The sequence below is a fragment of the Quercus lobata genome, chromosome 8 (genome assembly GCF_001633185.2).
Source record: "Quercus lobata isolate SW786 chromosome 8, ValleyOak3.0 Primary Assembly, whole genome shotgun sequence".
Classification (NCBI taxonomy): Eukaryota; Viridiplantae; Streptophyta; class Magnoliopsida; order Fagales; family Fagaceae; genus Quercus; species Quercus lobata.
In genome coordinates, this window is record NC_044911.1 from 38,948,700 (window position 1) to 38,973,472 (window position 24,773).

The following is a 24,773-nucleotide window of genomic DNA, read 5'->3' on the forward strand; positions in this document are numbered from 1 at the left end:
GATATGAAACTCGCCACGTGGGAGTATACAACTTGTTAGGTTCAAGCTTTTGGAGCACGTGTATAAATAAGATTGGTGGGCTTTTTAGAGTTAAGGTGGGAGTTGGAGTGGTTGATTATTTCTCAAGGGTACGTGGAAATATTTTGGTTTTACAACAAAGTACCCAAAGTACCCCTTTGCTTTTTAACAAAACTTTTGCTTTTTTGTGTCACGATTTTGATGCACTGTACTGTAACTATAGGGTGTTATAATAAAGAGTGTTTTTGTAGATTATGATGACCGTCTGATATGAATATGCATGCAGGGCCGGCTCCTAGGCAAGTTAGGCCTAGGCCTAACGCCCTACTAAAAAACAAAATTTTTCTTAGAAAAGAAGGTCCCAATTTTTATAATTAAAGGTTCAAATTTTTATAAAATTATATATATTTTCTTAAGGTTGTACATTTTTTTTTATTAATGATATACAAATTTTACTATTAGCTTACAAATTACCATGTTATTAATCACAAAAAATGTGATATAAACATTCATTAGTTAAATTGATGAAATTCACCAATGAGAAACAATATCACATTATATTTTGAACATTTTATAGTACTTTTAATTAGCGTATTTTTCTTTTTCATTTCTATTTAGACTCTCAAAGTACGAGACAACCTTAACTCAATTGAAACTCTAAAATATTTCAAAAAAATGTTACAAATGTGTTAAATCATCAATTATAGATTAATCTCCCCTAATAGTTTGAGACTTTGATTTTTGTAAACTAATATCCTACAAAACCATACACCAAATAATATCTCTCTTTCTTTCTCTCTTAAAATAAAAATATAAAATTAAAAATTAGATTACAACTTTATTTAACTATGCATCGTCTTATATCCAAAATAAAGTATCTTTTCCAATTGCAATATTTTTTTTTCTTTTTATTAATATTTATAATTCAATTATGATATTCAATTCTCTATATGAAATTAACATTAGTCTAGTTGGTATTATTTATGTATTTAATGTATCAAATTAACCTTAATTTGATTAGTATTAAATAATTTTGTTTAATTAATATTTATCTATTAAAGGCCCCACATAAATTTTTCGCCTTAAGTCCCAAATTATATTGGGCCGCCTCTGTATGCATGCATACTGTTGGATGATAAGATAAAGAGGCATGTTGTAATCTGTCCTTTGCTAGTTTGCAACTCTTCTGATTAGTGTTAACTTTTCTAGTTCTCTTTTCAAATATAATAAATGGAATTTTTTGAAAGATTCTCAAAATTTCTCTTCATTTTTTTTTAATAATTATTTTCTAAGGATGCGCATGCAAGTCCTCAAAAGACTTTTTAAATATATATATATATATATATATATATACATGGATTGAGTTGAAGTTACATCTAGTATATGTTTGAATTAAGTTGATTGCGTATGCGCGTTTCACATTTGGCGTTTCCTCTTTTTTTTTTTTTTTTTTTGATGCATGCATTTCAGGAGACATAAATCACTATTCAGTGGGTCCCGTGTACTGTTTACGGGACCCACAAGTATTTTATTCAGAAAAAAAACATTAAAAATAGGTTCCAAGACACTATTCACACATTTAAAAATTATTTTACTATAGTGTTTTCAATTTTCAGCAAAATAAGCTGTATTCAAACAGACCCTTAGTGTAACTCTAAGTAATATTACACCACCCAATAACTTGTTTTAAAATTCATATTTTGAAAATTTCACTGTTGAATTACATGTTCTATATGTTTTTAACAATCATGCTAATTTTTATGTCAATTAGATATTATTTACCATTTGATCTATAAACTCATCTTTTATACATTATTTTAAAATTACAAAAATTTGAATTTAAAAAATTGATTGATGACATGGCTATTAATTTTTTATTACCTTGAAATTTTGCAAGTATGGAGAATATATGAAGATAATGCAATTTAACGATAGATTTATCCAAATTTGCATCTAATTAAAAAATATTGAGTGGTGTAATATTACTTAAAATTGCACCAGGTATAACTTGAATCCAACCATATAATATTAATTAAATACTAATAAATAATTACACAAAAAAACTCCTATTAATGAATAATGATTTCGAGTTGTTTGAAAGTCTAAAGCCCACACTTCCACCAAATGTGCACATTTATATGGTAATTAGATTACAAGTAATATTACTGTTACAAACTATTTTTATAATATTTTTACAAACTACCTAAGAGCATTGATTTATAAAATATTTTTAGTAATTTTTAATGAAAAAAAATTCTAACAGCTTTTATATTTTTCATAAAAATAAGTATTAAAACTTTCATAAAATAGTTAATTAACAAATGAAGGGCACCCGTTAATGGGACTCTAAATTATTTTGCACCAAATACAAATGGTGGACTTATGTGTAAATAGTATAATCCAATCACGAACTACTGCATGGTGCAAGTTGTGACAAGTACAAAGTAAAATGTGCGTTCTTAAAAGAATTGTTAATTATTTTGTCATGCTTCAAATAAAAAAATAAAAAAGAAAAAGAAAATTTTGTTTTCTAGCACTTTTATGGAATATGTTAAGCATTTAAAGGCTCTTAGGGCATACTTGGAAAATAAAAGGGGAAGAAAAAGCTCTTAGGGCTTGTTTGGATTATTTAATTCATCTTATGAGAAAATGTCAACTTTACAAACCAAGTAAGTTCATCCAAACACGTGAAACATGATCATTTTAATTACAAATGAATAAGTTTTATTTCACTTGAAATGAAGAGAGTCAATTTTATAATTAAAATTTAATTTCTTAGATTTGACAATGTATATTGTACTGTGTAATTTAAAAAAAAAAAAAGAAAAAAAAAAAAGAAAGAAAGGTGACAATGGATATACTTTTATATTTTTAACATTTAATTCAAACCATAGAATGAATCCAACCCATGAAATCGCCCCTTTAGCCTTTTAGTATAGATCTCAGTTGTGAAGCTCTTTTCACAATTTTAACATGACGTAGTACACCAGTTTTGTCTCGATCTATATTCGAAGTCCATGGTCTTGATAACGAAGAAAATCCAATCACTACCAAAGTGGTCAATTCCACATATTGAGATTGACACAAAATTGCAAGACTCAAACTCATCTGTAATAGACAGCCTAAAGTAGCATACGCCACTCCCCTACTAGTGTATGCCAATGCGAGGGTCGCGCATGCCACTTAGATAGGAACCCAAAAATCACTCATTTTCATTTCCAATTGGTTATTTGAATTGATTAGCTCCCCAACTAGCCACCAACCCCTTTAGAGGATTGGCAAGTCTATAAATACCCCCATTTCACCCCATTTTAGACAATCGAAAACACCTCTTAAGGACCATACCAAAACTCTATTGGAATCACACTAGACTTGTCATTTCTTTTATTGCCCAAAGTGATATGGCAATCTCTTTGAGTGTTTGATTGAGTTTGCTAGTGTTTAACACTATTACCCTAATTATTTCCTCATGAATTCCAACTATAACTATTGATTCGTAATTTCCTTCCACTTCACCCTTATCTCAAATTTGCAATTTTCCTTTACCCAAATCCTACTTAAACCTTTCCACCCATTTCTGTTTGGATAATTCACACAATATATGTGATAGTCATTTCAACTGAGAGACCGAAAACAAGATCACCTTAAATGTAGACATAAAGAGGTCTGGATCTATACCACAATCTTTATTCTCCTCCATAAAATTGTATTTTTCTTGTCATCTTATGTGTCATTTTAGTTTAGATACTTTCTCTTGTTAACATGTTGGATTGCATGGCGTGTATAATTTGCTTTCTTTGAGTTTCGCATAATTTGTACTTTATGTCTAAAACAATGTACACATATCATGTGGGAAGATGGCCAATTCATAACTTGCGTACGCTATTATATAGAGGTGTACACCAGTTTGAGTAATTTCCTGATCCCCCAAACCAGTTCTTACTTGTTTGTACATTTTTCATGTTTATGGGAATCTGCTCAAAGACCAATGGCGTATGCAACCTTTGGCATAATCTATAATTTAACGAATTTTTCTTTATCAAATATATGTATAGTTATGCTTCGTTCGATTTCGTGTCTCGTAGCATGTGGGCTAAATCTTCAGAAGAGAATATAGATCGTGGAAAGGAATAAGCTTCAATGACTATGTTCCCATTTCATGGGAAATAAAATCGGAGTTAGTGGAGACTTTGGCTTGCCTTTGAGCCCTCCCACTATCAACTACTATCCTCTTACAGGAAAGAATCCATTGTGGACATAGTCAACCTGCTACTAGGGGTGACGCCCTTACTCCATTACTGATTTTATACAGTCATCGAGGGTTAGACGAATTCCTTATCAAGCTAGATAGCTAGAAGCAAACTAAATGTATACCTATTATCTCATAAACAAAGGAGCTCTAGCGGAGGGAATTCCTAACTCTCTATATAGCTTCATTATTATTACAATGCCATCTGCGATTAGCCGTAGAGATATGGAGAGAGGGGATAGCCTTGTACCACATTCCCAAGAATCACATCCACTATTCCAAGATGTATGTGCCCTATAGCCTCCATCATGAAAATTTCTAAAATTGTGGAGAAAGCCAAAGGCTTGATATATGTGGCCATTCTCGGGAGCTTGAGATGTATGAAAAAACACATTAAAACATCTGTTGTGATCGAAAACTTCGTGATTACTAACTTAAGCACTGAAAATTTTGAGACTGGAATCACATCGGTTTCAATATTGAGTTATTTATCCAACCTTCCATTGGTGTAGGTCATGTTGAACCCTAGCAGGACATTAGTCATTGATCTTGTGCATCATAACTTTCCATTTAATTCGATTCTTTTCAAACTCTGAACAGGAGAGACACATATAGAATATTTCGAGAGTATAATAAATGTATATTCCTTTCTCTCACAAAAATAGTGAGTCTCATCATGAATTTAATTAATGAGACACATTGCTATGTAAAAAGAAGGAGTATGTATTTATTGCACTCTCGGAGTATTCTATAATTACTCTTCTTTATAAAAACTTTAGATGCGGTCTTAGTTGAAAAAAAAAAAAAAAAAAAAAAAGGCAAAGTGAAATAGAGAAAGAAAGACTACCTTTTTTTGTTATTGTCATTATCAGATTGTCACTTTTGGATGGGCTAAAATAACCTATATATACTCATTGATGTTAGGACTGCATGGGTTGGATTGGGCATATTAAAGATTTTTTTTTTGGGTTTTGCTAACAAGTGCCCTAATAATCTACTTTAGGAAAGTTTTAATATCACTTTTATGGGAAATGAAAAAAGCTGTCAAAATATTAATTACTTTTTTTTTCATTTCCCATAAAAACTTTCTTTATATGGATTATTAACTAGTGCCCTAAGGGCATTAGTTAGCATTTTCCTTTTTTTTTAACCAATCAACCTTTGTTGGGTTGGAAAATTTCCATATTGCCATCAACTCACCAACCACCAAAAATGGCAAGTTTGTTTAAAATTTGGGCAATTTCGAATTGATGGATTGGGCAAATTAGCTTTAGTTATACATTGTATACTAAACTTTAAAATTTATTTTACCATTTACGGACAAATTTAAGAAGTTGCATTTTCTCTAAATCTTATAAGTTATGAAGAAAATCATAGAAAGTGACCAATTTTCTCATAGATCATACACACGTCTTAAGTTATGAGTACTTTCTAACTTTTTCTCAAAAAAAGAAAAATATAAGATGTATGCTTACGAATATGTTGGCAAAGTATCATTCATTTTCCTCATTAACATGTGCTAATCGTAGAGTTGATTAAAGAAAAAACTTAAATTTGATTTGAAATAAAGACTAAAAATAGATGAATATATATATATATATATATATATATATTGTACGGGCCACGACTATCGGCCTGTACCGAGCCCATGACACGATTCCTAAATGGGCCCTTCCCGCCTTACTTACTAATTGAGTATCAAGTCCATTCCCTAGACGGGCCCGGTCCAAGCTCATGGCTTGACCAAACATCTTCTATTATACCGAGATCAAGAAATAATGCCTTGGGGGAATCCACTCACCGAGCATCAATTGGTGTCTGGTGCAAGTTCCAAGAGAGTCACATTAGTCACGAGTAACGGGTCTCATCTGGTTAGGAATATAGCTCAGATGGACCCACCAACATGGGAAACAACCCTCTCATCATAACGATCCCACTAATGGAAGTCTATAACTAAAGACCGATGAGTAGAGGAAAAGAGGTTGAAAAAATTAGGAGAGAGAAACATGAGAGTAGTGAGGAGAAACACAACTCGGGGGAAAAGAAATCCAATCTGAATTTCATAGAGAGGGGTTAGTTACACTGTGAATTCTTGGGGAGGGTAAGAATACGAAAAAGTAAGACAAACCTAAAGAAAAACTTTTGTTTGTCTCCTATAAAAACCACATCGTCATCTTTGGGGCCTCCCATTGATGGATATTCCTGACCCATAATACAAGTAAATTGTGGAACTTAGCCCAAAACCACACACATATATATAAACTCAACCCGCCACCTAAGTCAACTTGTCGCTTTTAAACCTGCCCAATCCGCTTGAAAATCAAAATCATATACGTGCGGGGAAACGGATTGAATGGTTTGGGTGGATAGAGCAGGTTGATATAGAGGGCCTATTTGACCATTACTCCTCCAGTACTGAATCTACTGATGAAACATATTTGTTTCCAACCATCCACGCATGCAACATTATAACAAGTCGTATCAAATATTAATTTTTTGGATGTGGATATCACTTTCAGTCACTGTTACAAACTAACTTCCACTACAGCTCACAGTGTTAGGGCTTTATAAAATTAGAAGAGAAGGATAAGAAGTAATGAAGCATCAGTGCCTTACTATTTTTGGCCTTAGAATGGTCGGGCGTGACCTTCCTAGTTCCTACGTGGCCATTCGAGGCATTTTTAGCGAAGCAATTTAAAGCTTGGAATCTGAATGTCAATATCCTGAGGGGAGGATGCTCCTATGTACAAGGGTTTGTTTCTTTGTGTTCTCTCTCTCTCTCTCTCTCTCTAGTTATCTACTTCTTTTTCTTAATGAATATACTTTCATTGTAGCATAGAAGAAAAAAATATTAATAATAAAGCGTGGAATCTAACCCACGAAGCAACTTCTATTATCAAGTCGTTCATTGATTGGTTTTTTTCTTTCATTGGCCGGTTCCACTGGATTCTCCATTGCCATCTAGTTAATATAATATGTGAGGCCTTGAAACATGACAAGAGTATAATTTAATTGCTTGTAGACTAATTCCGTTCACACTCACAAAACTCCAACAAGTATACATGCGGAAAAATAGATTTGGAATTTAACTATTTGAGTCTCTCAAATGTATACCATGAGAACCAAAGATAAAAAAGGAAAAAGGAATTAATTAACTTGTGTCTTACTAGAAAAAGTGGTACAAATACGTACAACGACCTAAAAATACTGTATAGCTAATCAAAGTACATAAGTGGATTCAACTCATATGATGGACCACATCACTCTAAGCCATGGACGGAGGTAGACTTAGGCATTGGGGAGCAATGGCCCCCCTAATTTTTTAAATAAAAAATATTAGTATATATATAATATATAGCTACTAATTTTAGCAATTTCGTTCTATAAAATTACACTTTGCCCTCCTTAATAATATCATTGATTTTTTAAAAAGTAATGTTATAATCACAAACTTTTCTACATTTTTACAAATTGTTGAGGTAATAAATTTTTATTGCCCCACCTTCCCTTAAAAGTTATCATGACTTTTGAGTGGAGTTGTGGTGTGCTTTTGTGTTAGAACCTCTTTCCCTCTCCCTTGTGTGTGTGTGTTTGTTTCTCAAAAAAAAAAAAAAAAAAAAAAAAAAAAAAATCTAAACCTATCACTTATATCACTTTTAACTTACTAATAACTACTCACCATATTAACAATTTGTAAAAAAAATAATAATAATAAAATAAAATAAATTGTAACTCTAGCATTTTCCTCTTACTAAAGGCCATAAAAAAATTTATAGGTACAAGCCCAAAAAAAATTAGCCCAATAACAAAAATTACCTACAGTAAAGCTAAAAACAATTAAGTTCAACCAACCAATTTTCTCCAAAATTAGATTTGGAATTTAACTATTTGAGCCTCTTAAATGTATACCATGAGAACCAAAGATAGAAAAAGAAAAAGAAATTAATTAACTTTCCTGTAACCTATAACTGGCATAAGAGCACTATAAGCGCCTTCATGAACCATTAATAGTCATTAATGAGTTAGAAGAAACGCAAGAGACATTGAGGGTTTTTCAAACATTGACATGAAACAAGGTTATATAAAGCCAACTCTAGCTAAAGATAAAGGTACACACTCTTAATCAAAAAATACTATTGAGATTACTTACGATATATATCTCATTTGCCTAACTTAAGCATCGAAGGGTCCTTAACAAGCACCACCCCGGTGTTGTTCATAGTTTGCCTTTTGTCTTATATCAGGAGGTTAAAGTTCATCCATTCAATAGAGATGAGAAATTTGTTGGAAAAATACATGTTTGTATCGCATACAAAACACACACAGCAGAAAATTAATCTATCTACTTTATTCGCAATTGATAACATATACTATGTAAATTTTAGAATATAAGAACAAGAGAGTGTACCTTGGCACGTTGAAATTTAAAACCAAAGATTAGAAGTACTTGGGAACAGTTTTAATCTTCACTCCAATTCCACTTGTGCCCAAGAAGTGTGGTCTCTCAATCAGTTTATATGTGTGTATTCATGGGAGAATAAGAGAGTGTCCTACACTCACATACAAACATTTCATTCTCTTAATAAATTCTGTATGTTTCTCTCCTTATAATTGATTATCTAATTGAACTAGCCTTTTAGGCCATTCCAATTGGGCTTTAGTATGTGACTTGGAGTGGGACCAAAAGGGAACAAATAAGACTAGCTCTAATGAGTTTTGAGTTTTTCTGTCAACTCTTGACAAGATCAAAATTACCATTAATTATATTTAGTATCACTATATAAATATAATTGCATTCTAGGTCTTATTAATAAATTATATTCTAAGACTTTATACATGCAACCCCTTCATAAAATATTTGTAGTAATACAAAGTCATAAATATAGACTACCACTTTGACGATTACTACATCTTAATTCTTGAGTACTCGGTTTAATCATTTAAGTTATTCATCATATATTTATGAAATGCTTCATAAATATATACTTTAGTAACTCCTTACTAAAGTAGTTAGGCCTAACATTCTGAATAATCATACCTATTAAACTTATCTCAAGGGAATATTTTATATCTCTGTTAAGAGATTATGAATTCTGTCTTGAGAATATATTTTCCATCAACACTAAATGTGGCTGCTCAACATACTGAGATTTTGATCGTTACTTTAGATCTCACTCTTGACATATTAAAACAACCTACACTTCATGATCAGGTCCATCATTCTTTCAGGGTTAAGAGTTCATGTAAATAGAAGTTGTGAGATTTATTATTTTGAATAATAAATCTCACAGTGGTCCAGTTTAGTATGTCTTAACTCTTAAAACATATCAACATATTAACTAGAAGTCTCTACTTCCATGATCAAGACAAATCATCTTAGTTGATATGTTATAGTCTTCGCAGATGAAATGCCCAATTTCATCACTGACTACAAACTAAAATTTTGAGTTTACAAATAACTTGTGATTTATATTTTTTGTGACTAAATCACATAAATCACATACTATGCATCTCATGGACTATATGATAATGTCCAAATATTCATGTTATCATTATTTTAGATAATAATAAAACAACTTTATTAATCACAACATTAAGTCATACACAATGTCATACATAGCATCATACAATATGATTTAAGAGCACTAATCCTAACAAAATCGACTGATAATATTTCCTAATATCATCAACTACTAAAGTAATTGAGTGGACATTCCAAATTATAGGGACTAATATGTTAATTTTGAAATATTAATGCATCCAAGTAGTCAATTAACCTACTAATTTTTTGTAGGTTTCAATTAATTTAACTAGTAAAGTCTCTTGTTGTTGTCAAATAAGAGATTCGGGTTCGAATCCTACTTACACTAATAACCAATTTGTATATTGTCCTGGTGATAAATAACAAAGCAAATATCAAAGGTTCAAATTCTATCATATGTATTTAAAAAAAAAAAAAAAATCACCTATTGATTTGTTAATTATGGAATTAATTTTGGGTGGCAAGATAGACTTTGCAAATTTATATTGAATTAGGGTATTACATAAAATTTGTGATTTGAATTAGACCTAGGAATGACAACTAAATGGGTTTGGGATGAAAAATGTCATTCCAAATCCAAACTCTCTGAATATTTTATATTCTAAACCTTATTACATTTTAGGAGTTCCATTACAAACTCATTTTATTTATATTTTTAAAACTTCAGAAGTCATTCTAAACCTATCCATTTATCTTATCATGAATTGGGTCAGTCCAATTACATAAAAAAATGATGTTATAAAATGCTTAAGTTTGATTTTTTGGTTGATTTTTCAAGGAAAAAATAGAGGCAAACTTTTGTTGTGTGGACCCAAGTTTGTTTTTTTTGTTTTTTGTTTTTTTTTTTTTTTTTTTTTTTTTTTTTTTTTTTTTCTCCATACCATTTCAAGGGAGAAGGCATATTACAAAAGTGCAAAACCAACTGGAGAAAACCAGCAATGGTGAATTGGCACACAGGTTGCCAATTTAGCTAAAGACCATAGTTCTTTTACAACCACATGGGGTACCCCAAACACATCACAATGAAAGCCAGATTGAGTTAAAAAACAAAGATCAGCTAGTCTAGTACTATCTAGCTAATCAGAGGCTCTTTTCACCTTGAATGTCTGTAGAAGACTCTTGTTGTCACTAAGAAACAAAACATGTTGAAAACCTTGATCTTTTACTGCCAGTCCAGCTTTAACCACAACCTCCAACAGTGCCCCAGTTGATGTTCTAGCGTTACTACTAACCACTCCAAAAAACGTCTTATTCCCCTGAACTGTTAATGCTTCATAAGCAGTGCCATTTCTATCTGGTCTCTTGCTCCTAGCTCCTGCAAGCTTGATGATTAGTTGCCAGTCCCCTGCTACGGACTACCTCTCTAATTTGTAGCATCTGTCTTCTCTGCCTGCTGGAGTGCTATAGCTTGAGAGGGTGTCCTTGTACCTCTTAACTCGAATTGGACACCAAGATACTTGCTAGGTTGTTGAACCAAGTTGACCTGAAGAGTCTTGGCAAGGCCAATTTGTTCCTCCGAGATGGAGCAATACCACTTCAGGATGAGCATTCCTACCAACTTTGACTCTGATTTTTTTAAGATCCTCAGCTTGGGTTAAGGAAATGGAGACAATGTTTGCACACATAAGGAAAATATATGGAGATAAAGGATCTCCTTGTCTTAAACCTTGGAATGTCTTAAAGGACCTTGATTAAATTTAGAATTAATAATAAAAATATTTTATTAATCTATATATATATATATATATATTAATAGGCAAAACTTAGAGAAAATCCAACTAGATTCTACAATTGAAGTCCAATTTTGCGTCATGTGTCCTAAATTATTTATTTTTAGAGAGAGTTTTATTTCTTAATTTTGGAGTTAAATGTGAGACTACATCATAAATATTCATCCAAGTGAGTTATTGCATACAAAAACCAAAGAGTCTAGAATTAATTAACATAAAAAAAATTTAAAAATGGACAATTTCCATTTTCTACCTAATAATAATATCCTTACAAGACTTTTTAAAGAGTTAAAAAATATATATAAGAATGACTATCAATAAAATTTAAATTATATATGTAAGAATTATACTATACATCTTAATGTATATCTTTTAAGTATATCCATGCATATGCATGGGGGTTACAAGCTAGCTAAATAGATAACCAGATTTTTTCTCAAAAAAGAAAAAAAAAAAAAAAAAAAAAAAAAAAGATAATTGGATTAAGATTTCGTGCATAAGGTGTGAAACCCAAATTATTCCTTAAGTATTGAATTTACACCCAAACTCATTTAAACCAAATCCATTGACATCTTTAATGGGTAACACATAACAAAATGGGTTCCAATTAACTCAACTGGTAAAGTTTTTGATAGTTAAAAAGAGATATGGGGTTCAATCTCTACTTATATCAAAAACCGATTAGTGTCTTGGTTTAATGTAGGTATTGCAATGGGGAGGGATGAGGGTGAAGATTTCATCCTTTGACCCCATCCCCACCTCTTGAGGCCCCATGGGGACTCGTCCTGTCTCGTAAAATCCTACTTCATGTTAATTTGCCCCACAACTATTACAATTTTTTAATAAAACATGTTTCATTAATATAAATATACTTGAAATTACAACTAAATTTATCTCATTAAATCAAAATAATTTTTAACAAGAATTGAATAATAGTATTTTTCAAGCGTATAACAAGACAATATCACGACAAAAATAAAAATCAAATATCCATGCATTTAAATAAACTAGTATTGATTTGTTTGTTTAAATAATAGGAATTTAGGGTATGAAAAGTTTACAATTATAGCCCTCATCAATATGGGACGGGGCTAAAATATCTAAATTCATCCCTGCCCTGACCCGTGGCAGGGGCTAAAATTTTGTCACATCCTCTCCCCACCACATATGCGGGGTGGGAAAAACCCGTGCGGGTGGGCGCAAGGGAAAGGGAAAAATTAAAATTGGAGTCGCCACCTAGTTATATGATTTAGGAACATGAATATAGCGTCCTTTCGAGGAAGAACCTTTGATCTCATTACCAAAGTTTGGGTTCAGAGTTTAGGTACGCTCTTGGAAAAGTGTTAGGCACCCAAGATCGCCCAACCCTAAGGTTTGCCTCCTATCATTGTGTCCTATATCTTAACTCTATTAAAAACCATTTAAATACTTGTATTTTAGACTCACACACACACACAAAAACATGCATCTAGCAAATAACATGGCATCTTCAACCCTAAACACATATTTATCCATCTATCCAAAAAAAAAAAAGCCAAACATAGAAAAGAAAACCTTGGCATTCATCTAAAATAAAACAACAACTTAAACATGGCAGCAAACATATCAAAAACAAAACGTTAACGTACTAAAAACCCTAATCATACTTCTAAAAACCCTAACACAAATGCATGAACATTTTTTTTTTTTTTTGCTAAACTTCAATGTCATTAATACAAAAAAGAAGAAACTACAACATGGGAGTCTACCACACAAGTAGAGAGGATAACCTCAGGTAGATTCTCCTTGTTAAAACACAAAGGTAAAGCAAAATTTAAAGCTATTTTTACAGCATTATGTGCTGCAAAATTACAAGACCTACAGACCCAAACAAAAGAGCAACTAAGAAAAACTGATGCAGAGTTAAGGATATTAACAATAACATTGCTGATAGTCCAGTTAGGCACAGAAGGATTGTCAGATAGTGAATCCATACACATCTTGGAATTGCTCTCGATGATTACTTGTTTCCACCCTTCAATAGAGGCTAGGTTGATTGCCCATTGGATTGCACTTGCTTCCGCTTGGATGGGGGTGTAGCTATGGTGAGGTTTAGCCCAAACTTTGATCACCTCGCCGAGGGAGTTCCTTACTACTACTGCTAATGCAGTTCTTGAAGGTCCAGTTGTAGCATCCACATTTAGCTTGATGAACCCAGTCAAGGGTGGCTTCCAAACTTAGGACAAAGGTGCGCAGTGAGCTTTGTTGGCTGCCTGGATTATAGTACAGAACTCTATGATTCTGCTTTGAATCCGCAAGCAGGCTTCACGGATGTTAACTTTCTTGCCTTGGAAAATAGCTCTGTTTCTTAAATTCCATATTCCATCTACCACGAAGGTCATAGTTGAAGAAACATACCAGCTTTCTACGTCCGAGGTGGTGGTGTAAGGAGGGGGTGCAAGGATGAGCTTGATTATGTCACCACTGCTCTGTACATTCTGAGAATCAGTTCTGAAACCCCAGCAAGACTCGAACCAAACAGCTCTGGCGATTGGACAAGTGAAAAACAAGTGGTAGATGGACTCAACCACATTGCCACACAAAGCATATGAGGAGTTAAAGGTTTCAAACCATTGGTTCAAGATGTCTATGGTTGGTAAAGAGTTTGTCGCCATCCTCCATAGTAGAGTTTGCCGCACAAATGCATGAACATTGCTAATGCATGGCTTACCCTTTACAGGCTTTACTTACATCGTAGCAACACAACACCAATGGCATCAATGCATGAACATGTGAATGAATGGTGTAGCATTAAAATTAAGAAAACCCTAACCTAAACCCTAATCTAAACATGTGATAACAACAAACATGTTAAAAGGCAAACAAACGGTTATAGGGCTTGAAACATATGGAAATGAGGCTTAGACAGAAAAACATGTGAATGCAGAACAAAACAAACAAAGAATTATGGTTTTTTGGGTAACAACATCACACATGCTAGAACGAGTTTGCGTATGCATGAGTCCAACCTGCATGCGCAGGCTAAATCATGCGTATGTAGATCCTTACCTAAAAACTCTAATCAACACAGAAACAAAGCAAAAACCAAAAACGTAAAATCTAGCAAATTATCATGCTTAAAGATAGAAAGAAAACCTAAAATTAACCTAAACAAACAAACCTAAACATAAACTAAGCAAAAGAAACAAAGATTAAAGCAGAAAAGAAAAAGAAAAGTTTTTAAAGCTTACCTTAAAGCAAAAGCTCCTAGACTTGATTTTTGACCGCTCCCTTCAGTCGAATCTATCACAATTTAATAAAATAGTGATTAGTAATCATAAACTCAAAGAACTAGGACTAGAAAAGGTCCCAATCAAATAAAAAGAGACTAGAGGGTGTTTTGTGAAAAACTCCATTTTGATTCACTATTTTCTAGTGAATTTTAGGTTTTTCCCTTGGGATTTCTATGTGTTTTGAAAATATACCATGTGGGGCTTTTTATAGTTGAAAAAATGGGGTTTGGAATAATTTCCAAACGATGTGGGATTCGTTCCAAACCTCAGCCATTATTGCAAAAAATTTACCTTTCATATGCTTCTGAAACCCTAACTGCGTATGCAAGAACGTGTTTGCGTACGGAAGAACATGCCTGCGTACGCAGGTTGAGGGCCACTATGGTCATTTAATTTTTCAAAAATAGATTTTTACTCATTTAAAAAGTTATATTTTCCATTTTAACACTCTTCAAGTCAACTTAATATTTGATTGGGCTCTAAACTGGTCTTGGGTCTTAAAGTTTGAGTATTATTGGGGAACGGGGACCCAAGTTGTAAGGGGTACAAAATGCGGTGTCTATAGCGCGAGGTGAAGCGAAAAGGGGCAGGGCAGGGCAGGGCAAAATTGTCATCCTTAACTAATCTGATAATAAAGAGTGCAATTATTAGAAGCAGACCCATAAGTCAAAACTTTATTTAAAAAAAATTGAACATAACAAATGACTTGTATTATTTTAATGTATGGTTGAGGATGAAGGGTAAGAGTTTGGTCAAACATTTACTAGTTGAGATATGGATACATGGCTATTTTGAGATATGGATATATGGTAATTATTTGACATTTGTCTAAATTTCAATGTGTCCGATGCATAAGAACATTAGACCTAAGTTGGTCCATAATGAAAATTGTAATTATTAAAACAAAACCCTTAGGCCATATCCTCCACAATTAGCATATACAATACATATCCGGACCATCCATACAAGTGGGCTACACGATGGCCCAATTGATGAACCATTCAGATCTCTTCTCCATCAAACACACCAAAACTAAATCCCTCTCAATTCCATGGCGCCAAACTCTCCCGCCAAAACCCCACTTCCCGCCAATCCCAACCCTCCCTTTATAACCCCCAATCGAAACCCATCTATATCATTCTTAAAACCCAAGCTTTTTCTCCCTCTCTGTTCGACGAAATTCCTCACAGGACTCTCACACTCTCAAACACCTTCAACAAAATCGTCAAAAACTCTTTCTTAGCCATGGTAGTGCCATTGGGTCCAGGAAAATTCTACGGGTCCAGCCTCCCACGCCCTCGGATCTACACTGACGTCAAGTACAGCGACCAACGGGTCGACCCGCCAATCCCGGTACTCGACCCATTTATGTCTTGGGCCAACGAGGCTCACTGGTCCATGGGTGGCCTCAGCTTCACGCGCCTCCGCTTCCAGGGCCGCATCGAAGGCAGCGTCACCAAACTCCGGGCCGAACGCGAGAGGATGATCAAGAAGGAAGCTAAGAACCCCGATTCGCCAAATGGGTCTGGCCCGAATCGGCCTATGAAGCCCGTTTTGGGTTCGGATTCTCCGCCGCCAGCTCCGATCGCGACGAAGAGGCGGAGATATTTAGCAATGATTGAAGAGGAGGAAGAAGAGGAAGAGGAGGTTGTGGTGGTTAAGAAGAGGAGGCTGGTGAAGAAGCTTGGGGATGATTTTGATAAAGTGGCTATGGAGAGTGAGAGAAACAAGAAGGTGGAGCCAAAGAAGGATTCGGGTCATGGGTCGGGTTCAGTGGCGATGAAGACTCGGAGCCGGGTAGAGGAGGAAGTGGGTGAGAGAGTAAATAAGTCGAATTCCAAGGGGAAGAAGTTGAAGGGTGGACCTGGACAACCTGGTGGTGTAAAAAGTGGGAATATTAGGACTTCTCCAAGACTGGCAAAGCGTGGGTCCCCTTAGATCTATAATTGGGTGTCTAATGTCTATGGAATGTAGCTATGGATTATAGTTTTTTTTTTTTTTTTAATTTATTTATTGAGCTTGAACTTTAATTTGGTTTTTTTTTTAGAGTTTGTATTTGCTATTAGGGAGGAAATGGAAGGTTGGAAATCGAATTTGGGTTTGATGAGAACACAAGATTTGGTTTGTCTTTGAACAAAATTCAGAGTAGATTTTATTGTGCCAAGGTGTTGACTTCCTATACTTAAGAAAGAAAAAAGTGTTGATTTCTTGGTATGGACTGGATTTACTTTTATCCGTAAATGAAGGTCAATCTAAGCTGTGCTACTTGGATTTGTAATGTATAACAATATGGTTGTGCTTAGTGTGCAAGTTATGAATTGTATTGGCTGTTTGTGTTTTCTGTAAATGATTGGGATCATAGCCAGCTGTCTAATAAGCACATGCAGCATGATACTAGTTGTAAGGGAGAAAGTGGTTTTGTTTTGAGCCTACCTAGTTTATTTAATGCACAAGGAAATCTAGTTCTGAAAATTAATATGTTTTTTTATGAGCAGGGAATTGATTCATCACTGGTCCATACCGTCCATTGTGATTTGAGTCTCCCTGCCGTATCGTCTTGACTCGTTAATTCCAAAGGGAAGCTTCGCTTCATATGCATTGCATTTCTAAGTTAGATTTTCTTCGCTCTTTAACCTTTGTCCTTCTTAGGTCCATTTGTGGTTAGCCAATGAAGACAACACAAATGGGGCCCATAGTAGCTGCCCATGCCATCATTATTCAAGTGTCGGTCAAAGTCTTGTGAGAGATAAATGGATGAATGGAAAATTCTCAATGCCCAAAAGGCATAATTAAGCAAACCAATCAGACAGAAATTTGCCCCATGACACAAGTGAAACTTTCCCAATATTTCCATAAATTCTCTATGAAGGCATCACATAACGAAGAGATGTTTGAATACTTTGCTAGGACTTTTCTTTTATAACCCATGTTACATCATGTCGGCTTACAGAACTAAACTATGGTACCACACGCATGGAAATTCTCTCATTACAGCCAATAATTTCCATTTTGGTCACCCTTTTTAAGTTTCAACATCATTAATAAGATCATTTCCCCCTTATTTAATTGCATCTTCATATTTGGACTTAGCACCATTAATCAATGTCTAATATTCTGTTGATTACTGTATTGACCATAATTATTTGCATTTTTTGGGTTAGTGGGAGATGCTGGCTGTGTTAGGTGCAAGGTCATACACCAATGCCCCATGGCCATGACCATGAGTGAATGCATTGTTAATTTACTGATAAATCACTTTCTTAGAATAATAATTAAATAATTAAATTCACTATAACAAATAATTCAAGCTCCTACCAGAGAGAGAGAGAGAGAGAGAGAGAGAGAGAATTACATGGTGTTTATTGTATCACACCATCAAAGGGGTGCATCCATTACAGTATATAAAGGAAAACACTACTACTACAACCCGAAAAGGTTGTACAAATGTCATCATGTCATGGTATTATGGTAACTCTCCATTAAGTTGCTGGAAAGCTTGGAAATGAACCTTGAAAGCTGCTTCCAAAAATATAAAGGGGTAAAGAACGATTGTAGTGTTCAGTTGTTCATTGTGCCTCTTCTTTATAAGCTTCAGTATAGAGAGGCTCCTCAAATCTTTTCCTTGGGTATTTGTTGATTACAAACTAAGAAACTTTCTGCACTAGCTATGTTTTTCTTTTCTGGATAAGAAGCTCCAAAAAATTACAAGACTTCCTGTAAACTTTGCTTCAAGAACACTCTATACTTATCTAATTCACTTTGATCTCAAATAGATAATGTCTATGGACATGGGGCGAAAAAGGTAAGACAACAGCCACCTGCTTCTCTCCATCACCAAACCACAAATAAGAACCCACATTTTCCCACAAACAAATCAAATTTTCTGATAAAAGAATCAGACTTTCAGTGTCCCTCCAAGCACAATTCTTTCAAATATCCCTTTAGTTGATTCAGTCCTCGGATTCTAGCCAAATTGCAAGATTGTTCTGTTATCAGACTGTATGTTGACCGCCTTTCCCACGGTACAATACCAAAATCATCATTATACTCTTCCATTCCTCCAACAAATAACTGCCAGACCAAAGCACCTGCCCCAGCCCGGTTTTTCTTTGCAGATTTATAGATTACATCAAAAATGGTTTTATAAAACCTATCTCGCTGAGATGGTTGGTAGTCCTTGTTCAGGTTTGACAATCCAAATTCAGTGAACATAACAGGCTTCTTCAGTTCCCTGTCACCATCTTCAATGTGTGAAAGCATCCACTTTCTAACAAATTTAATTTTTTCGTCTAAGCCTTCCTCATGAAACCTACCACAAAATTAATGGATGAATTGAAAACAGGTTAGGTGTACTATCAAGAAAAGACATAGCACCTTTTCAGGAATACAAGAAAGGTTTGAGGAGATATATAAAGCCACTTTGAAGCTCGAACATAAAACAGTCCCAAAGGAAACATGAACATTTCATTGGATTTGCATCAACGGATAAGCAATAACTAATACCGGACAAAATGGAATTAAGCCAAGTTTATATGCAAAAGGTTTAATTATTTTGGTTTCCAAAATACTTCCATGTTTGACTTCTTTGGCAATAACTAACACCAGACAACGTGGAATTAAGCCAAGTTTATAGACATCAGGTTTACTTATTTTGGCTTCCAAAACTTTTCGAAGATTTGACTTTGGTAATTTGACACCATCAATTTCATAGAGTTAACAATCATGTAATACTTACCAGTGGTCTGGGTAGATATGAACGGAGGCAAAATCAACATAAGAGATCTTGGAGTTGCGAATAAAATCAGCTCCAAGTCTGGATGCCCATTCTTCTGGGTTCATGGTCAAACTTTTGGGGGTTTTAGGACCATAAAATCCTTCCAAGCCAACAGTTAGTAGATGGTTCTTGTCAATTGATTTCACAAAAGCTGACATTTCTTCTATCCAATCCTGAAATTCCATGCCATGCAATAAATTCATACTCAAATATCAATCAATAACAGGTAGCAGAATCTCTCTCTCTCTCTCTTTTCTGCACACTGAGTTATTCAAAGATAAAGCTTTACTCTTTTTTATTTTTTCATATTCCCTCTAGACCCCAAAGCCCAAACTGGAAAGAATAAAGAAACAAAAATAAGGAGCAAAATTGACTGAGTGAGTCTATGAAAGGTCCTCATAGAATTTGAGCTTCATCCCCAATAATTCATGCACTTTTTTTTTGGATAACATAGGGAACCTTTTTATAGAAGAGCCCTTTGGACTTGCCTCTAGTCAGTAAAACCTATGGGCAATTGAACCCACCTGCTAGAACCAGTTGTCAGGTAATCCAGGGGCATTCACCCCTAACGAGCTAAGTTGTTTACACTCATGTCCAACAGCCCTAATAATCCATGTGCTTATACTAATATTTGCAGAAGAATTTTTTTTAAAGAACATGATGCTAGATAAAGAGACCTCATCATACAAATTAACAGAACTAAATGTGGACCCTAAAAATGAGTTGCAGACCACCAACCCTCTTTTCTTTCTTCTAAAGTTGGCAAAATAACCAGTGCAATTCATCCTAGAATACATATTTATACTAGCATCCCTTCCCCCCCAAATAACCAGTAAAACCAACGGGCAAATGACCCCATCCACTACAATCAAGATTGCCAGTTAATCTAGGTGCATTCACCCCTTACGGGCTAAGCAGTTTAGTAATGCCCAATAGCAATATATATATATATATATTGCTATATTTCTTTATTTGGGGAAATATCTTGTTGCCCTAGATAGCACCTATTCTCGAACCTTAATAGATATAAAACAATAGTTAGAATCTTATTGTAGTTGAAAGTAGTGCTACATATTAGCCACTTTAAAATGGCGGGTATTCTTTACTAGGTGGAAAGGAGCAGCTCTTGAGCAAGCTAAGATTTTGGTTTCTTATCTGTTGTTTCTGGTTCCTTTGTTAATAAAATCTGTTGATTATCAAAAAGGTGGAAAGGAACAGAATCAAGAGTTTACGACTTACTTGAAGAGTATCGCCTGAAGCATCAGACATGCAACGAGGTTCATTTATCAATTCCCAGGCAAAGATGGTGGGATCATTTCTATATTCAATTCCAGTAATAGTGTTCCTCCTTGTCAGCACAGTCTGAAGAAGGACATATGTCAGAACTAACAAAAAAAATCAAAGCAATATGACTATTAAATATAGAATATCAATCTCATGATGCCTGTAAATTGAAAAGTATGTGAAGTATTGGTTAAAAGAAAGAATTCATGGTGATTTATGTTTGTGACATCAGGCAGCTGGGTTAAGGCTTTACTATTTCGTCAAAAGATATTTGTAGCTAAAAAATTCAATTTGACAATAGGATTTTTAGGGTGTGTTCTGAATCAAGGGGAGGGAGAACTAAAAAAAGGAGTTAATTAAAAGAAAGTAAGTTCAGCCAATACATTCAGGGATGCCAAGAGAGCCCTGAGTTTCAATAATTTCAAAACATGCAATACTCTGCCCAACTGTTTTGGATTCTAAGAAAAGCAATCGCTATATATGCCCATCTAGTAGCACCCAATGACCTGTTGGCCTAGTTTCTGAATATGGTTTAAATGTTTAATTAAAAATACCAGTATTTAATTTACAGGGCCTCTAATTGTAGAAACAGTAAATGTTTGCAAGTATTTATTAAAGTACCAAATGCTTGCAAGGCACTAAACCATTCTCTGGAGAGAAAGAAGTAGGTAGGGAGATACCTTGATGTAAGTCTTGAAATAACTGCGTATGGATGGATCAAAGAAGAAGGAATCATTAGAGGCACTTAAACCTATGCCTTCTTCCCATGCCCATTTGACATACTGAGTTTTCCCACCATATGCTTGTAAGTTATTTACTAAGCTAAGCAGTAGCCTGACCCCATGCTGTCGTGCTTCTGCAATAACATGATCCAGTGCCTGCCACCCAACCCGGTAGTCAAAATGTAATACAAAAATGATTAACATAACTTTAGAAATTTGTACTTATCAAGGTTATAGAGGAACTAGTGAAATTGTAAAAGCAAAAATTCTGGCATCTTTCATCAGGTATAGCTTGGCCATTTTGATAATCCCTGGGCCTTAACTATGAGCTGTTACATTAAGAAAAGCTTGACAAAGTACATAAACATTTATACATATGTTGAACACAAATTTCATTATTATTCATATTTAGTTTCTTTAAAACAAATCCTTTCAACATATAAATTTTTAGCTTCTTTTTGGCATAAGGGTTCTTTCTATAAATTACACGACCATGAACCACACATTTCTGACCACCGCACAGAAGAGGAGGATAATTTAAGAACACAATCGGAAAATAAGGAATGAATAATAATGAATTCATATAGAGAGACTTCGTGTTAGTTTGCTTTATTGACAAATATCTTTATCCTTTGTTTTTACTGTCTTCCATTTTATTTTATTCTGGCTTAATCACAGGATAACTTTAGGATTTTCTGCGTTCTCAAATGCATTTAACCAAAATCTACAATCCTTAGTTTTTAACCTGTTTCCCAAGAGCCATAATGTCTCTGTTACGGACAAAGAAATTAAAGTTAAGCAAGGTATGCATGCCATGGCTAACCACTAATGTTGTCATTAGAGGAAACCTTGATTATCAACGTTATAAACAGCCAAGATCTCTGTCTCTACCCTTGTCTCGTTTGATAGCTGTTTACCAATACCAATTGAAAAGCACAATTGGCTTCAAAAAGGCCAAGAATTCAAGCACCCAACAGTCTTAACAGAAATAATAAGAGCAAAATAGGACAAAACTGGCACAAATAATGAAATTCTAATACCTTGAAAACGTGCTCATTGAAGCGACCAGGGGAACTCTGGAGGGCATTGTAAGCACCATCATTGAATGCCCAAGTTCTGCACACAGTGAGACCCATCTTTGCACCAGCTTGCAGCATTGCCCTGACCCTTGGTTTTGTATATTCATCCGCAGCATGGTCCATTAACCAGTAAGAGTTCCACCCATTAATGTAAAAGGCACTTCCATCCAACATGAACTGAGTCCCATTCCTCTCCACAAAACCAAATTTTTGTTCTTTCTCATTATTGAGCATCAAGTCCCCAAAGGACAAGTAAATGAAAGTCACACATGATGCAAAACCAAGAATTGGGTAAAAAAGCCCATTTCCTCCAACCATTCTTTCCATGTGCAGAATGGGACCTGAAAATTGACAAAAGACGCAAAATTTGCACAAATTGGAAAGAGTCCTTGATACCCTTTTGGCTTTATTTCAATAGGTTTGCGGAACCACCGACACCCAGATGAAAAAATAGTATTTCAGACCCAGATTTGAACAAAAATGCATAGAACATCCAATTTCAAGGACACCCAGATCCCCCTTTGGACAGTTTAACCCAAAAAAATATCTTTGAAGACACCAAAATTCCTAGAATTGTCAATGACACTCAAAAAATTCACAGACCCATGTCAAAATGCAACTAAAGTTTGTAGCATTAAGAGAGGGACAGAGATAGATAGAGAGAGAGAGACAGAGAGATAGAGAGGGATTTGTATCGTATATTTGTATGTCGGTGTGACTGAGTTTTGGTGAGTTTTATAAGGGAGAAAATGAGCAAAATGAGGCTTATTCAAGAAATGAGGGAGGTCAAGTCGATAAGAGATAGAAAGCAAGGAAAGCACAACTAATGAGTCATAAGAAAAGCGGTCAAAGCTGAGGTGAGAAGAAAGATGGGGTGAAAGTGAAGGTGAAAGGTGGTGGTGGTGGGTATGTGGTGGAGTGTTGATATCAGCCTGTTGGTTAATTAGATCTGAGCCCCTGAGTCCCTGACTGATTGCACAATCTTCCTTTCCAATTTTCCTTCCCTTGAATTTTAATATTGTGCAAAACAAGTCTATTCAACACCCATGGGCCATGTATGTGATGTATCTCTGAATCTCCTTCACGAAACTTTAATAGGAAGAAGAAATGAAAGTGAAAAATTTATAGTGGGAATGTCTCACAATCACAGTCACAGTCACGCCTCATGTGTCATACCCAAATTCTGTACTAATGAAGAGGCTGTGTGTAAACTTTTCTTTCTGGCATTAGGTGCTTGAGATTGAGAGGAATAGTATATTAATTAACACATAGATTTTCAGCACCGGTAGATCTTAAAACAACTCCCACGTGAGAGCCAGAAAACATGGGAACCCTTCTTTGGGAGTGTTTTTCTGTTCTTCTTTCTTTTCTTTTTTTTATAATACTCTCTCTCTCTCTCTCTTAATGACCTTATAATACTGTCTTTGCAATTGCAAAACTCAATTACCATATATGTAATTTTTTTTTTCAAAAACATTACCATATATATAATTATGTTCATATCCAAATATATGGCAGCAAATTTATTTGCTAATTTTTTTTTTTTTTTTTTGGTTGACTGCATTTATGGGGTTACCTCTTAGGCAAGTGATACATAATTTTTATTTTATTTTTTATGAGAAGCGACACATAAATTTAATTAGTAAAATCTATTATTATGTAAAAATAAAGTAAAATCTTCTAAGCATATTTAGAAGTTCCAAACACTTACCACACCCATACTGAGTGTTAAAGTGAGATTTTGGTGCTATTGGGAAGCACTGGAAGGAGTCATTCATTGGTGGATGCAATCGAGCTGAATTGCGGGAACCGAAAAGTTAGGAAAGATAAGGCTCCAAGAAGTTAGTGGTAGCAGGAGTTTGGAGGGCTCAAATACATATGGTAGACTAGGCTTGGAGAGTCTTTTGATATTCGTATACTCAACTTTATTCTCTAGTGGATCGATTTCGACTTGGAGGGTTGTGGAGAGGTTTTTCACCAAGTTATTCGGTTTCCTCTTCGACAACATGTCTCGGTGTTATTTTGTGTTTGCATCTCTCTTCCCTACTCTTTAAACTTTCATTTTATTGTTAATAATGGATGTATATGGCTTAGGGTAGTGTT

General features: G+C 34.5%; 2 protein-coding genes across 2 annotated transcripts; one reads left to right on the forward strand and one right to left on the reverse strand.

Moving 5' to 3' along the window:
- Window positions 1–15,941: 15,941 nt before the first annotated feature.
- LOC115956106 lies at window positions 15,942–16,959 on the forward strand. The gene has a single exon (XM_031074579.1). It carries the CDS (start codon window positions 16,057–16,059, stop codon window positions 16,747–16,749), a length of 693 nt encoding a protein of 230 aa, XP_030930439.1. The 5' UTR covers window positions 15,942–16,056; the 3' UTR covers window positions 16,750–16,959.
- Window positions 16,960–18,071: 1,112 nt separating this feature from the next.
- LOC115955689 (mannan endo-1,4-beta-mannosidase 2-like) lies at window positions 18,072–23,977 on the reverse strand. Its single transcript, XM_031073937.1, has 5 exons — window positions 22,632–23,977; window positions 21,550–21,747; window positions 20,825–20,947; window positions 19,547–19,758; window positions 18,072–19,120 (listed from the first exon to the last, which is right to left on the reverse strand). The coding sequence occupies exons 1-5, from the start codon at window positions 22,995–22,997 to the stop codon at window positions 18,715–18,717; spliced, it is 1,305 nt and encodes a 434-aa protein (XP_030929797.1). The 5' UTR covers window positions 22,998–23,977; the 3' UTR covers window positions 18,072–18,714.
- Window positions 23,978–24,773: the final 796 nt, after the last annotated feature.

Bases quoted from the DNA above. Each gene is read 5' to 3' on its own strand.
- LOC115956106 (XM_031074579.1), top strand. From the start codon at position 16,057: ATGGTAGTGCCATTGGGTCCAGGAAAATTCTACGGGTCCAGCCTCCCA.
- LOC115955689 (XM_031073937.1), bottom strand. From the start codon at position 22,997: ATGGAAAGAATGGTTGGAGGAAATGGGCTTTTTTACCCAATTCTTGGT. The intron at 21,748-22,631 runs GTATTAGAATTT...GTTGGGTGGCAG, and splicing joins TCAATGAGCACGTTTTCAAG to GCACTGGATCATGTTATTGC. The intron at 19,121-19,546 runs GTAAGTATTACA...ATTTTGTGGTAG, and splicing joins CATATCTACCCAGACCACTG to GTTTCATGAGGAAGGCTTAG.